A 14,426-nucleotide genomic window follows, 5' to 3' on the forward strand; every position below is an offset into this window, starting at 1 on the left:
CATCAGCGCTGAGCGATCATTCATTCATCCGTCCTTCACCCAGACACGCTCCGTGGGTAAGATCATGATAATGTGGGGTAGAATGGAGGGGTTAATGAGGATGGTCATGGCTGTGGTGAATCCGTGCTGTTTATCCACACTGCGCTAACGTTGCTTCAGTATTTGACATTGGTACCGTTCTGTTCTCGGTTCCAACCCAGAGAACTCACACAGTTCTGGTTTCTCACACAGATAGAGAAGATTGAGATGGTAATCAGGAGCTGGACCCAGATTTAATGTTTTACTTGGTGAAGATTTAAACCGAACAAACCCGGTTTCGTTATTGCTGTTACCGGCTTAGGGAGCGTCGGAAAAGTACAGGGCTCGTAAAAAAGCGTACACGGAACAAAAAACGTAAAATATAGAGAAAGGGAAACAAAAACAAAGCTTTTTAAAAGCTTAAATTACAAATTAAATCGCTGTACATTGGACTACAACTGCAGGGAGCGAAAAGTAGTATTTTAACTGTATACTTTCAGAAATAATTTACTTCAAATGTCTGTCTATACTCTGTGCTTATAAATGAATCCTTTTGACATTTTTATCTTTATTCATTTATTTATTCAGGTAATTTTCATGAACACACAGGTCCGATTTTACCAGGAAACACTGTGTGGAAGTCAGGAACACCCTGGACAGGGCGCCATTCCACCCCCTCGCTCAGAGATAGCCAATCGGGTCTGTGTAGACACATGGTTGACCGATAGTATCGCTAAGATTCGAAGCCGGATTCCAGTTTTAGTAGGCTAGTATAATTTATTCCTGCACCGCATGTTTGTTTATATTAAGAAGTACAAACCTAAATGAGATTTGTAGTGGATTAGAAAATACTTAAAGTACATTAAATAAATGCAAACATATTGTTGGTGTATTACTCACACACAAACTGTAATTATTTATATTATATGGACAGACAGAGAAGTGGAACAGTGGTTACAAGTCTACAGGGCAAATTTAGATCAGACGCACCAAACAGTGCAAGTACACTTTCTTTATGCATTGCTTAAATTTCCAACCACGGTCCCTAACTCTGTAGCAGCGGTTCTTCCTGTCCTGCAGTGCATGTTCAGTGCATCAGGAGCCCTGATCAGGCACATTTATGATCTTTAATTGCTTTATTTACCATTCAGTGAATGATTAATACACAGTAATGCATGGATGTGTCCTCACTTCACACTGACCGTGCACCTGATATGCAAATCAATGGTAAACTGGCGGTTCTGTGTTTTCCTCATTCGGCTTTGATCCACGCCGTCTCGCTCCTCCAGACCTCATGCATTAATGCTCAAACCACCCCCCCTTGTTTGCCTATTATTTGTTTTGCAAAATCTTAGTGTGTGTGTGTGTGTGTGTGTGTGAATTTGGTGTGCTGGTAAAACCAGTGATAACATCTGTGCTTACTGGTTCTGTAGTTCTGTTTTAGCCCCACCTACAGTGTATCACAAAAGTGAGTACACCCCTCACATTTCTGCAAATATTTCATTATATCTTTTCATGGGACAACACTATAGACATGAAACTTGGATATAACTTAGAGTAGTCAGTGTACAGCTTGTATAGCAGTGTAGATTTACTGTCTTCTGAAAATAACTCAACACACAGCCATTAATGTCTAAATAGCTGCAACATAAGTGAGTACACCCCACAGTGAACATGTCCAAATTGTGCCCAAATGTGTCGTTGTCCCTCCCTGGTGTCATGTGTCAAGGTCCCAGGTGTAAATGGGGAGCAGGGTTGTTAAATTTGGTGTTTTGGGTACAATTCTCTCATACTGGCCACTGGATATTCAACATGGCACCTCATGGCAAAGAACTCTCTGAGGATGTGAGAAATAGAATTGTTGCTCTCCACAAAGATGGCCTGAGCTATAAGAAGATTGCTAACACCCTGAAACTGAGCTACAGCATGGTGGTCATCCCAGAAGGAAGCTGACGCACAAGAAAGCCCGCAAACAGTTTGCTGAAGACAAGCAGTCCAAGAACATGGATTACTGGAATGCCCTGTGGTCTGATGAGACCAAGATAAACTTGTTTGGCTCAGATGGTGTCCAGCATGTGTGGCGGCGCCCTGGTGAGAAGTACCAAGACAACTGTATCTTGCCTACAGTCAAGCATGGTGGTGGTAGCATCATGGTCTTGGGCTGCATGAGTGTTGCTGGCACTGGGGAGCTGCAGTTCATTGAGGGAAACATGAATTCCAACATGTACTGTGACATTCTGAAACAGAGCATGATCCGCTCCCTTCGAAAACTGGGCCTCATGGCAGTTTTCCAACAGGATAACGACCCCAAACACAACCTCCAAGATGACAACTGCCTTGCTGAGGAAGCTGAAGGTAAAGGTGATGGACTAAACCCAATTGAGCACCTGTGGCGCATCCTCAAGTGGAAGGTGGAGGAGTTCAAGGTGTCTAACATCCACCAGCTCCGTGATGTCATCATGGAGGAGTGGAAGAGGATTCCAGTAGCAACCTGTGCAGCTCTGGTGAATTCCATGCCCAGGAGGGTTAAGGCAGTGCTGGATAATAATGGTGGTCACACAAAATATTGACACTTTGGGCACAATTTGGACATGTTCACTGTGGGGTGTACTCACTTATGTTGCAGCTATTTAGACATTAATGGCTGTGTGTTGAGTTATTTTCAGAAGACAGTAAATCTACACTGCTATACAAGTTGTACACTGACTACTCTAAGTTATATCCAAGTTTCATGTCTATAGTGTTGTCCCATGAAAAGATATAATAAAATATTTGCAGAAATTTGAGGGGTGTACTCACTTTTGTGATACACTGTATAACTAATGATCGTGTATTTGCATGTCGAGTGCGCTTAAAAACACCTGAGGTTGTTTCCTTTGACCTTTTTATTTTGACACATGAGGTGCACCCATGCTCAAACTGGTCACTTTATTATTGATTTATCTGTCTTGTCTCATGAAGAAAACACAAAGCCTGTTTTCTTGATCTCCACTTCTGTACAGGCGCCTCGGGCTACTAACCAGGGTCCTTACAGGGTCCACCCAGCAGACTTTAGTGGCCAATTTTGTCTGAAGCAGACACTGCCAATTGTGCCTGCTAGGGGGCGCCCAGCTGACCGGTAGCACAGCTGAGACTCGGGCTGATATAAAAATGTAATTGCAAATGTATTTATTTCTATTTTATTTATGCATTTTCTCCCAGTTTAGTGTAGTCAGTTAGTCTTCCGCTGCTGGTGGATCCCTGATTGCAGTCGAGGTGGGTATATCGCTGCTCACGCCTCCTCCGACCCACGTGCAGGCCTTAACGGAACCCTTTTTCACCTATGCATTCTGCACAGACGCTTCTATATCTGCTAATCAGGGTCCTTACACAGCGTTTGAAGACCCCACCCACGTAGTCCGGTCACCCCGCCCTAGCAGAACCGTGTCTGCTGCAGGCACTACCAGTTATTCCCGCTAGATGGCGCCCAGATTAACACCGAGTTTTGAACCGAGGAGTTCAAAATGATTCATTTAAACATTTGTTGTTAATCAGGGCGCTCATGCGACACAGCGGTCCGCTAATCCGTTAATCCATGACCACAATCGGACGTGTTTGAGGGGGGGGGTCCACATGGAGCTTAGCGTGACTCTTCGTGTGGGAACCTAACACTGGGTGGCGGATTCACAATCAGGTATTGAGTATTTGTGTGTACATTTGTTGTAATCTATAAATTTTATTTTTACATTTACTTTTGTATGATGAAAAAAATAAAAAAACGATTTGCCACTTATTACTGTCTAAAAATAAAGTATATAACTTGTGGTATTTCAGTGGGTGTTAGTATCTTTGGCCCTGTGAAAGTAGGGCACCAACTGAGCACTATCTAGGGAGTAGGGAATAGGGAGTAGGGAGACCCGGATTGAAACAAAGCTTCAGTTTCATTGACGACCAAAACAAATTCCAGTTGCTGACCACTTGCGTCATTCGGTAAAATGAAACCTGACCACATAATAATAATAAAAACACGTGTTGGCGGGACAGCAGGCGGCACTTTCTGCCCCAGTACAACCCTCCCCCCTCCCCCCCATCCCAAACACAAACACTCATGTTGCCATGGCTGATTCAAACATTCTTGGTGTGGAGAGGGAAGGACCGGAGGTTTTTACCGAACACTCTGTACTCAGTGAAATGAACTCGCTGTTATTTTCCCTGGTGAATCTGAACTGTGTTCTCACCCACAGAGCCGAGGATGAATCCAGCATGATCAGGACCGATGGCCCCTGCCGGACCGAGGAGACCCGGGACGCCGGGCGGAGGAAGAAGCGGTCACCGGAGACGCTGCACCTCCTGATGGCCGTGGCCGTGTGGCTGGTGACGGGCACCACCATCTCCAGCCTGAACAAGTGGATATTCGCCGTGTACAACTTCAGGTACCCGCTGCTCCTGTCCGCCCTGCACATGCTCACGGCCATCGTGGTGGATTACGGGCTCATCAGGTACTACTTCGTCCGGTCCAAATGGGTCCGGGGGCAGGAACTGACCTCCAGCGCCAAGTGTAAAGTCTTCCTGCTGAGCCTGACCTTCTGTGCCAGCATCGCTTTCGGGAACCTGGGACTGAACTACGTGCAGCTCTCCTTCGCCCAGATGATCTACACCACCACGCCCATCTTCACCCTGGCCATCTCCTCTCTGGTGCTCGGCAAGCAGCACCACGTGCTCAAGTACACCGCCATGATGCCCATCTGCATCGGGGCGTCGTTCAGCATCATGGGCGAGGTGCAGTTCGACCAGACCGGCTGCTTGTTCGTCGTGGCGGCCACCATGCTGCGGGGGGTGAAGAGCATCCAGCAAAGTGAGTACCGGATTATTCCTAAAATATAAACGATCACATCAGCCTAATATAAGACAGATAAACCATCCAACAGAACTGGAACGTGTTGACGTTGATTAACAGCTTCAGTGTAGAAGCTCTTTGTTGTTTATTTCTTCAGCAGTTGGCGTACACGTGCTTCCCCTCCTCCAGACTCCCACGCTGCATCCCTCGCTTTCAGTGGAATGTGGAACTGACCGAAACCTTTCCGTTAGAAAGACGCTCACTGACCTCATTCTGTGAAACCGTTTTGCTTTAGCAACACACACACACACACACACACACACACACACACACACACACACTAAAGGGAAGCCAAACACTAAACAAAAGTTCCGCTTCTGACACCCCAGATGTACAGGTATTAATTTTGGGTGGCACTGTTGCCTCACAAGGAGAAGGTCCTGGGTTTGAATCCCTGTGTGGAGTTTGCATGTTCTCCCCGTGTCTGTGAGGGTCACTGCAACCCTGACCAGGATAGACCGGTGGTAAATACAGACAATGAATAAATGAAATGTATTAATTTTATTATACTGTTCATAAAATAATGTCGCTCCTGGAAACTTGGAAGACGGAACCTTCTGCTCTGTGTTCGTGGTTGCATCCTGGTCAGGGCCGTGGTGGGTCCAGGTGGCACCGGAAAACGCTGAGCGGAAGGCAGGCATTCCCCAAACAGGGCGTCGATCGATTCCAGGGCTTCGGCCATCATCTTTCTACCTCGTTAGATGCCTGACCGGCTGATAGCACCTCAGAGATTCTAATCTGCATCTTAACAGAGGTGGACGGGCATAATAGTCGGCCGTGCCAATCGACTTTTACAGAGAGCGGTGTGGCACACGGGGAGTCACACACTGCTATCTGTGGAGGCGCTTCAGCCATCCAGCCAGCAGGGGTCGCAATTACAGCAGCCGTGGGGTAAAAACTGTACCAGATTAATTATACGGACAAACGATTCACTCTGGCGCCGCTCGAAGCGACTTACACACAGTCTAAGCAACTGAGGGTGAAGGGCCTTGCTCAAGGGTCCAACAGTGGCAACCTTGCAGCGGTGGGGCTTGAACCAGCGACCTTCTGATTACCTTCCAACTTTGCAGCAACAGTTTAGGGAAGGCCCTTTGTCATTGTTGACAATGTCCTGCACAGAACCCTGACAGCTCTGGGATGAACCGGAACACCAACATCAACGTCCAGCCATACAAACGCCGTCATCGTTTTACTGAATGGGCACAAATCCCTACAGACATACTTCAAAGTCCTGTGAGGAGCTTCTCAGAAGAGCGGCTGTTGTTCTAGTGCTTCTGGAAAGTTCACATAGAGGTCACTCTCTATAAATAAATAGCGTTTGTTTTTGGAATGGGACGTCCGACAAGCTCACGGTCAGGCGTCCAAATACTTTCGACCCTATAGTGCGTATTAATTAAGTAGGGTGGGGTAAGAGTGGGGTCACGAAAATGTTAAACCCTACAGAAGGGTTTCCGAAGGTCCCCCCGGGGCTCGTTTCGATCAAGGTGCTCCGTGGAACACCGTACGCCGAAACCTCGTCTGTAATTGGAACCGGTTCGTGTTTTCGTGCGAGAGGCTCGGGCGGTTCCCCTCACGCCGAACGTCTGGGAGCTCCACCGACCCCGGGCTCATGTAGGTCAGCGTGTTCCGATCAGGTTCCAGCGGGTCTATTTCTGCTGGCGGGTTCCAAACATAACTCACAACCCTCCCTTCGGTTCCTGGAGGAAACGCACGTCTAGATATAGAACACCATGTGACCAAAAGTATTCGGACGCCTGACCGCGAGCTCGTCGGACGTCCCGTTTCAAAAACAAGCGGTGTTAAAATAGAGCGACCCTCTGTGTGATCCTTTCGACTGGAACAACAGCCGCTCTTCTGAGAAGCTTCTCACGGGAGTTTGGAGCACGTCTGTGGGGATTTGTGCCCATTCCTCAGTTGCCTCAGAGCTGCTGAGTGGGGTTGAGGTCAGGGCTCTGTGCTGGACACTGGAGTTTCTTTAAACCAAGCACAGGGGCAAAGTCATGCTGGAACAGGAAAGGGCCTTCCCTAAACTGTTGCTGTTAAGGGCCTTGCTCAGGGCGGTAACTGCAGCAGTGGGACTTGAACCAGCAACCTTCTGATTCCTAGTTTGGTACCTTAACCACTGAGCTACGAATTTCCTAATAATTCTAAGGGGCGCGTCTAATGTTGGATTTGGATGTATCCAGTTCCCCTGCTGGTTTCGGAGAGCTGACATGGAAGAAGCACGCCACGCTACGCTCTGTGTGTCTCTCCTCCACCACTCATGTCGGCGCCTTTAGCGAAACAGTAGGGGTCGCTGTTGCACCCGTCCCTCCCTCGCTCGACTGCGTTTGTCGACCACCTGACGTTTGAGATTCGATCCGGTCACGGCGGGGTCGGCTAGCGCAGTAAGACCAGCTAGCCAAATCAAAACGGTCCGGTTATGCGCCGTACGGCCGCTAATTATTGGGTTTAGGTGTTTCGGCCACACCCGCTGTTAAGAGGTGTTAAATAACTAGAAAGACTAGCGAGACTAGAAATCAGAAAGGTCGCTGGTTCAAGCCCCACCCTTGCCAGGTTGCCACTGTTGGGCCCTTGAGCAAGGCCCTTAACCCTTAGTAGCTTAGACTGTACACTGTCACAGTATTGTAAGTCGCTTTGGCTAAAAGACGTCTGCTACACCCTTAAACACCCTTAAAACCACCTGAGGAACTGTACAAGGACCTAAACTCACCCTCAAAACAACCTCCAGCACTCGGGCAGGTTCTAGAACCATCTTTAGAACTGTATGATGACCTAGAACCATGGTCAGAACTCTACAACAGACTAGGAACACCCTCAGAACCACCTGAGGAACTGTACAAGTTCCTGTACAAGTGCTGGTTCCAGCCACTGTTGGGCCCTTGAGCAAGGCCCTTAACCCTTAGTTGCTTAGACTGTACACTGTCACAGTACTGTAAGTCGCTTTGGATAAAAGGCGTCTGCTAAATGCTGCAAGTGTGAATCTACATCAGTGATATAAAACTTTAAAGCCTTCAACAGTTTAGGGAAGGACCTGTTTACGTTCCGGCATGCCTGTGTGCTCCTGTGCACCAAGCAGCCTCTATAAAGATGTGACCCCCAACCCCACTGGTCCCACTGATTTAACATCAGCGCTCGACCTTAAAATGCTGTTTTATTGTAACAGGCACAAATTGCCACAGACGCACTTCAAAACCAGGTGGAAAACTTTGGAATTTGATGCCCCAGGAAGCGTCCAGATATTTAAAGCCTAACGTGGATTATTTTCTCCTCCTAGGTATTTTACTCCAGGAGGAGAAGATCGACTCGGTCCTCCTGCTCTACCTGATGGCCATCCCCAGCTTCTGCATCCTGGCCGTGGCGGCTCTGGTGCTGGAGAACTGGGCGGGGTTCCAGTCGCCGCTGCACTACGACGCCCACCTGTGGGGCTTCATCGTCCTCAGCTGCCTGGGTTCGGTCCTCTATAACCTGGCCAGCTGCTGCGTGATCAGCCGGACGTCCGCCGTCACGCTTCACATCCTGGGGAACCTGAACGTGGTGGGGAACCTGCTGCTCTCGCAGCTGCTCTTCGGCAGCCAGTTCTCGGCCCTCAGCTGCGCCGGCGCCGCCCTCACGCTCTCCGGCATGCTGGTCTACCAGAACTCAGAACTCATCGCCTCCTACCTGGACGGCTGCCGGGCCAGATGGGCCAGGGGCGAGGCGTCAGAACCAGATTCTACATCCACTTTGGAACCCGGTTTAGAACAGGAACCGCTTTTGGAGCCGTATTTAGAACAGGAGCCAAATTTAGAACTGTATGATGACCTAGAACCCTGGACGGAACTCTGTGATGACCTAGAACCATCGTCAGAACCCTACCACAGCCTAGGAACACCCTTAGAACCACCTGAGGAACTGTACAAGGACCTAAAATCAGCCTCAAAACAACCTCCAGCACTTGAGCAGGATCTAGAACCATCTTTAGAACTGTATGATGACCTAGAACCATGGTCGGAACTCTGTGATGACCTAGAACCATCGTCAGAACCCTACCACAGCCTAGGAACACCCTTAGAACCACCTGAGGAACTGTACAAGGATCTAAAACTGCCTTTGAAAGAACCTCCAGATATTGAGCAGGATCTAGAACAATCTTTAGAACTGAATGATGACCTAGAACCATCGTCAGAACTGTACCACAGCATAGGAACACCCTCAGAACCATTTGAGGTACTGTACAAGGGTCTAAAATCAGCCTTAAAACAACCTCCAGAACTCAAAGATCATGTAGGAACGTCCTCAGAACAGTATGATGACCTAGAACCATCGGCAGAACAGTATGATGACTTAGAACCATCGTCAGAACTGTACCACAGCATAGGAACACCCTCAGAACCACCTGAGGAACTGTACAAGGATCTAAAATCGCCTCCAAAACAACCTCCAGAACTAAATGCTGACCTAAAACCACATCCAGAACTCAATTGCCAATTAGGAACGTCCTCAGAACTGCATGATGACCTAGAACCACCTGTAGAACTGTACAAGGACCTACAATCAGCCTCAAAACAACCTCCAGAACTTGAGCAGGATCTAGAGCCATCTTTAGAACTGAGTGATGACCTAGAACCACCTCAGGAACCATCAGAGGAACTTAACTCTGACCTAAAACCACATCCAGAACACGATTGCCAATTAGGAACGTCCTCAGAACTGTATGGTGACCCAAAGTCATCTTCAGAATCATCTCTAAAGCTGTGCCACGATCTCGAACCATCTCTGGAACTGTACAACGACCTAGAACAGTTCCCAGAGACGCCTCCATCACCTGACCTAGACCCATCTTCAGAACCATGTTCGGAACTAGCCGAGGATTCAGGACCAGCTCGGTTTCTAGACCAGGATCCGGACCTGGCTGATGATCTAAAGCATGATGTAGAAGTCTTTACAACACAATCACTGGAACCACGTTCAGAAGCACAAACGGAACACCCTCCAGCACCAAGCAATACACTAGAGCCGTCTTCAGAACTTCCAGAATCATCTAGAACCGACGGTGGAGAACGTGGTTCATCATCAGAACCTGGAGCAGAAAGCAGGACAGAAGAGCAGAACGATGAGAATTCAGACTGAGAACTGAACCATGGACGTCTGAAGATGTTTGATCTGGAGGTTCTGACGGTTCTCCTGAGCCCAGACTGTGTGATGGTCGGGTTCTGCTGGTGCTTCCACGCTGATACTGTGCCAGTATTTAATCTGGAACTGGTCCCAGTTCTCAGCGGGCAAAACGGACCCGTAATTCGTTCCCAGGGCCAGACGTGATCTCTAACAAGATTAGACGGCTAATAGCGGCGCTTGGGTGGCGCGAACTGGTCCCACCGCCACCCTGACCAGGATAAAGCGGTTGATGTAAATTAAGTGGTGGGAAATTTGAGGAAAAAACTGAGAAATTGAAGCTGCAACACGAGCGGAATCAAAGTAAACGATGTGCAAATAGGCTTAACGTTTGCTCTGATTCTCTCTGCCTTTTCAATGCACTTTGAGCACAACTCAAATACAACTACTGACTGTAACCCTGAGTAATGATCAGCACGCTAGCCCACCAGTGCTGAGATCTTGTGGGTGCGAATCCCAGCTGTGCTATCAGCCGGCCGGGCACCTGCACAGGAGGAGGGACGACAACCGAAGCAGGGTTCCTCCTCACTGGTGCAAGTGCTGCTTCTGCTGACCGATCTAGGCTGATCACGCATGGCCACGCCCTCTGTGAGACTCCGCCCCTGGCAGGAGAAAAGAAGCGACCAGTGGCGGCAGCAACGAGAGAGAGAGAAGCTCTGATTGGACAATGTTTAGCATCGCTCGTGCAATAATTAAACATAATTGCTTCCCGCCGTGAATCTTGTTAGCGACGTCTGGCCCTGCTAGGCTAACAACAACGCCGCTTCTGAGCAGCTAATATTTGTGCACGGTGAATAAAAAGAACCTCAAGACTTGGGAACGTGTTTCCTCCACTGTGAAGCTCTGAGCTGAGCGGCCGCGGGATTCTGGGTAACGACGCCGGACCCTCCGAGCACTATAAAACGGAAGCTGAAGCTCCAGGCAAAGTTTTTCCAGGCAGCTGTTGTGTAAGAGGTGCCGCGTTTCGTCTGTTTTGTTGTTGTTAAAATATTGCCAAAAAATGATCCCAGATTTAGCGCTCAATTAGGTCCCGACACGCCAGTCATCTGCACCTCCGTGCTCCCTCTGCCGGCCATAAATGGCAATGCAGACGGACATGATTCTGTAACCCAAACCCTCCTGCTCATCTCGGTAGATTTAAGTTACATCAGTCTTAAATACTAAACAAGCAAACCTCCGACACCGAACGTGTCTTGGCTAATCAAATACACTGTGTCCAAAAGTATGTGGACGCCCCTTATAATTATTTACTTAATTAAGTTTGGTGTGGAGGAACTCCAGGGCCCTTTGGGATCCAGACTTTCTCATCCAACATCATGTGGGCACGAATTCCCCACAGACACACTCCAAAATCATGGTCACGCGTCCACTTTCTTTTGGGCCAACTATTCCATATGGGATTGGGCATCCCTAGTTTGAAATGTATATGGTGGTACACGTTATGTAATCCTCATCACCGGGTTTATTATTAGACCTGGTCCAGGTCTCAGGGGAGACTGTGCCGTCCTTGGTACATATAGGACAGAAATGACATCATTTATCCTGGTCAGGGTCCTGGTGGCTCTAAGTCATTGGGCGAATGGAAGGGAACACCCTGGACAGGCGCACTCATTTACTCACCTTCCTAACCGCTTATCCAATCAGGGTCGCGAGGGGGTGCTGGAGCCTATCCCAGCTTTTCAATGGGCGCAAGGCACACAGTAACAGTCCATCACAGGGCACATACACACACACACACCTATTTACCTGAAGGGCAATTCAGTGTCCCCATTTAACCTGACTGCTTGATTTTGGGCTGTGGGAGGAAACCGGAGCTCCAGAAGGAAACCCACACAGACACGGGGAGAACATGCAAACTCCACACAGAAAGGACCCAGACTGCCCCACCTAGGGATCGAACTCTGGACATTCTTGCTGTGAGGCGTCAGTGCTACCCACTTAGCCACCGTCCAATATTTATTTAAATATATTTAAATGATATAAACTTTCTACCACTGGTTCAACACTGCACGCCTTTGCCTTGCCCGATGACGATGCCAAAATGTTGTAGCTAAAGCGTCTTCAGCCCATTCACCTCACGTTTACGTTCACTCCCGTCCTCCGTCACCTTCACTGGTTACCAGTACCTCCCATATCAAATACAAAATCATCCTCCTTACTGTGAAGCCCATCATGTCTGACCTGCGGCAGGTCCTTCAGTTCCACAGCCCCCAAACTCTGGAACTCCCTCTCACAGTGTCTTCATGACTGCTCCTCCATCTCCTCCTTTAAATGCCAACTCAAGACTTTCCGCTTCGTCCCTCGTGGTTTAGTTTGTGTTGTTTTTCTCTTCTCCAGTATTTGTTGGGTGTGTGAAAGACGCAATATAAATTCAACCTATTATTATTTATATTATTTTTTTCCACCGAATGTGGTTGATTGATCCCGACATTTACTGTTTATGTTCTGGACGTTTGTAGCTTCTATGACTTGTTAGGCCTCATATCTTGGTACAGAACTATAGAAACAGACTGACACCAGACACAACCTGGCTTATAAATTATAGTAAAATGATGTTTGTTTGGCTGAATTATTACTTGAACAATGTTTTTATTTTGACTTTATTTGCCTAATATTGAATCTTTACTCGTTTTTACGTTCAGTATTATTATTGACGTTTATGATAGTTTATAATGCCGATTTAACTGCACTACAATGTCGCCACCTGCTGGACGCTGAGTAGAACTACGCTTTCTTAATATTTATATTTATTCTATTTAAATCAGGGTGAAAGTTACACTGGACATGATGAGAATTCCACATTAAATGTTCTGTTTTTATTTTTAAAGATGACATTAATGGTTTTAATGCTTGAGCAGAGTGATGCTGACTGACGGGTGCAAGTTCTGTATAATTTATTAACTGCATGACTGAATTTTGGATTGATTGTTATTTTTGTGTGATGAAAACACAGCCTGCAGAAAACGGTACAATAAAAGACTGTATTTTTTTTTCCAACTGATTATAAAGAACTAAAACTTTGTCTTTGTACTGATTTAGTTTTATGTTTATGAGAAGGTTTAGGCTCCCCTGGCCAAATGATGTAAACTATATTGAGAAAAGTGTTCAGACACCCCTTCTACTTTTTCTATTAGTGTGTTTCAGTCGCAATAGTTGTGAACAGATGTAATAACTTAATGATACAAGGGAAATTTTGTAAATTGTTAGGGGTTTCCGTTATTTTGTCTAGGCCCCCTCTATGGTGTAATACTACATTCTACCACACGATGGCGCCAAACCCCTCTAATCTCGCTGCAGCCAGTAGGTTTCATTGTTGAAGTTGAAGGATAAACGCGTCTCTTCTCTGTAATATACAGGATGTAAGTACACAATATGGCCAAAACTATTCTAATTATTCACTTAATTAGGTTAATTTGATGAGTTTGGTGTGGAGGTACTCCAGAGCCCTTTGGGATCCAGGCTTTCTCGTCCAGCATCATGTGGGTACGAATTCCCCACAGACACACTCCAAAATCTGAGCCCTGACCTTAGCCACCACTCTACAGCTCTGGAATGAATAAATCGTTAAGGGTTTCCGTTATTTTGTCTAGCCCCCTCTATGGTGTAATACCTCCATTCTGTCACACGATGTCGCCAAACCCCTTTAACTCCGCGGCAGCCGGCAGGCTCTTTTGGATGTACAGTAAGTACACAATATGGCCAAAAGTATTAGGACGCACATTCTAATTATTCACTTAATTAAGTTTATTTGATGAGTTCTGTGTGGAGGAACCTCAGCAACCTCCGTGAAGCTGGCCCCCCATGTGGTCAGAAATGGAATATAAATATTATTATTCGTTTGTGCTGCGTTTGTGCTGGTTTGTGCCGTAGGAATCATCGTTTGTGCTGGCACCGTTTTAGAGAAATTAAGTATTATATTTTATTACCCGTGACGTCACTCAGCCCCCCATCAGAGCCCAAATTGCACCAAAAGCATCTCATTCGTTTGTGCTTCGTTTGTGCTGGTTTGTGCTGCTAAAAGAAACATTTGTGCTTTTTTCATTTTAAAGTTATAAAGCTATAAATATTACACCTGTGACATCACCAGCCCCCCATTAACGTCCAAATTGCATCAAAAGCACCTCATTCGTTTGTGCTGCGTTTGTGCTGGTTTGTGCTACTAAAAGAAATATTTGTGCTGGTTTAATTTTAAAGTTATAAAGCTATAAATATTACACCTGTGACATCACCAGCCCCCCATTAACGTCCAAATTGCACCAAAAGCACCTCATTCGTTTGTGCTGCGTTTGTGCTGGTTTGTGCTGCTAAAAGAAACATTTGTGCTGGTTTAATTTTAAAGTTATAAAGCTATAAATATTACACCTGTGACATCACCAGC

The 14,426-nt window shown here is 46.9% G+C and overlaps 1 protein-coding gene across 2 annotated transcripts; it reads left to right on the top strand.

The window, feature by feature from the left end:
• On the top strand, window positions 1-13,054 carry slc35e4 (solute carrier family 35 member E4). Of its 2 annotated transcripts, XM_063014223.1 has the most exons (3): window positions 1-56; window positions 4,242-4,852; window positions 8,172-13,054. In XM_063014223.1, exons 2-3 carry the CDS (start codon window positions 4,261-4,263, stop codon window positions 10,004-10,006), a joined length of 2,427 nt encoding a protein of 808 aa, XP_062870293.1. In that variant the 5' UTR covers window positions 1-56; window positions 4,242-4,260; the 3' UTR covers window positions 10,007-13,054. The 2 variants fall into 2 exon arrangements, with proteins under 2 accessions (XP_062870293.1, XP_062870292.1); XM_063014222.1 differs by lacking the exon at window positions 1-56 and having other exon boundaries at window positions 4,151-4,852.
• Window positions 13,055-14,426: the final 1,372 nt, after the last annotated feature.

Source organism: Trichomycterus rosablanca, chromosome 18 (assembly GCF_030014385.1).
Source record: "Trichomycterus rosablanca isolate fTriRos1 chromosome 18, fTriRos1.hap1, whole genome shotgun sequence".
In the NCBI taxonomy this organism is placed as follows: domain Eukaryota; kingdom Metazoa; phylum Chordata; class Actinopteri; order Siluriformes; family Trichomycteridae; genus Trichomycterus; species Trichomycterus rosablanca.

Bases quoted from the DNA above. Each gene is read 5' to 3' on its own strand.
- slc35e4 (XM_063014222.1), top strand. From the start codon at position 4,189: ATGAACTCGCTGTTATTTTCCCTGGTGAATCTGAACTGTGTTCTCACC. The intron at 4,853-8,171 runs GTGAGTACCGGA...TTCTCCTCCTAG, and splicing joins GGTGAAGAGCATCCAGCAAA to GTATTTTACTCCAGGAGGAG.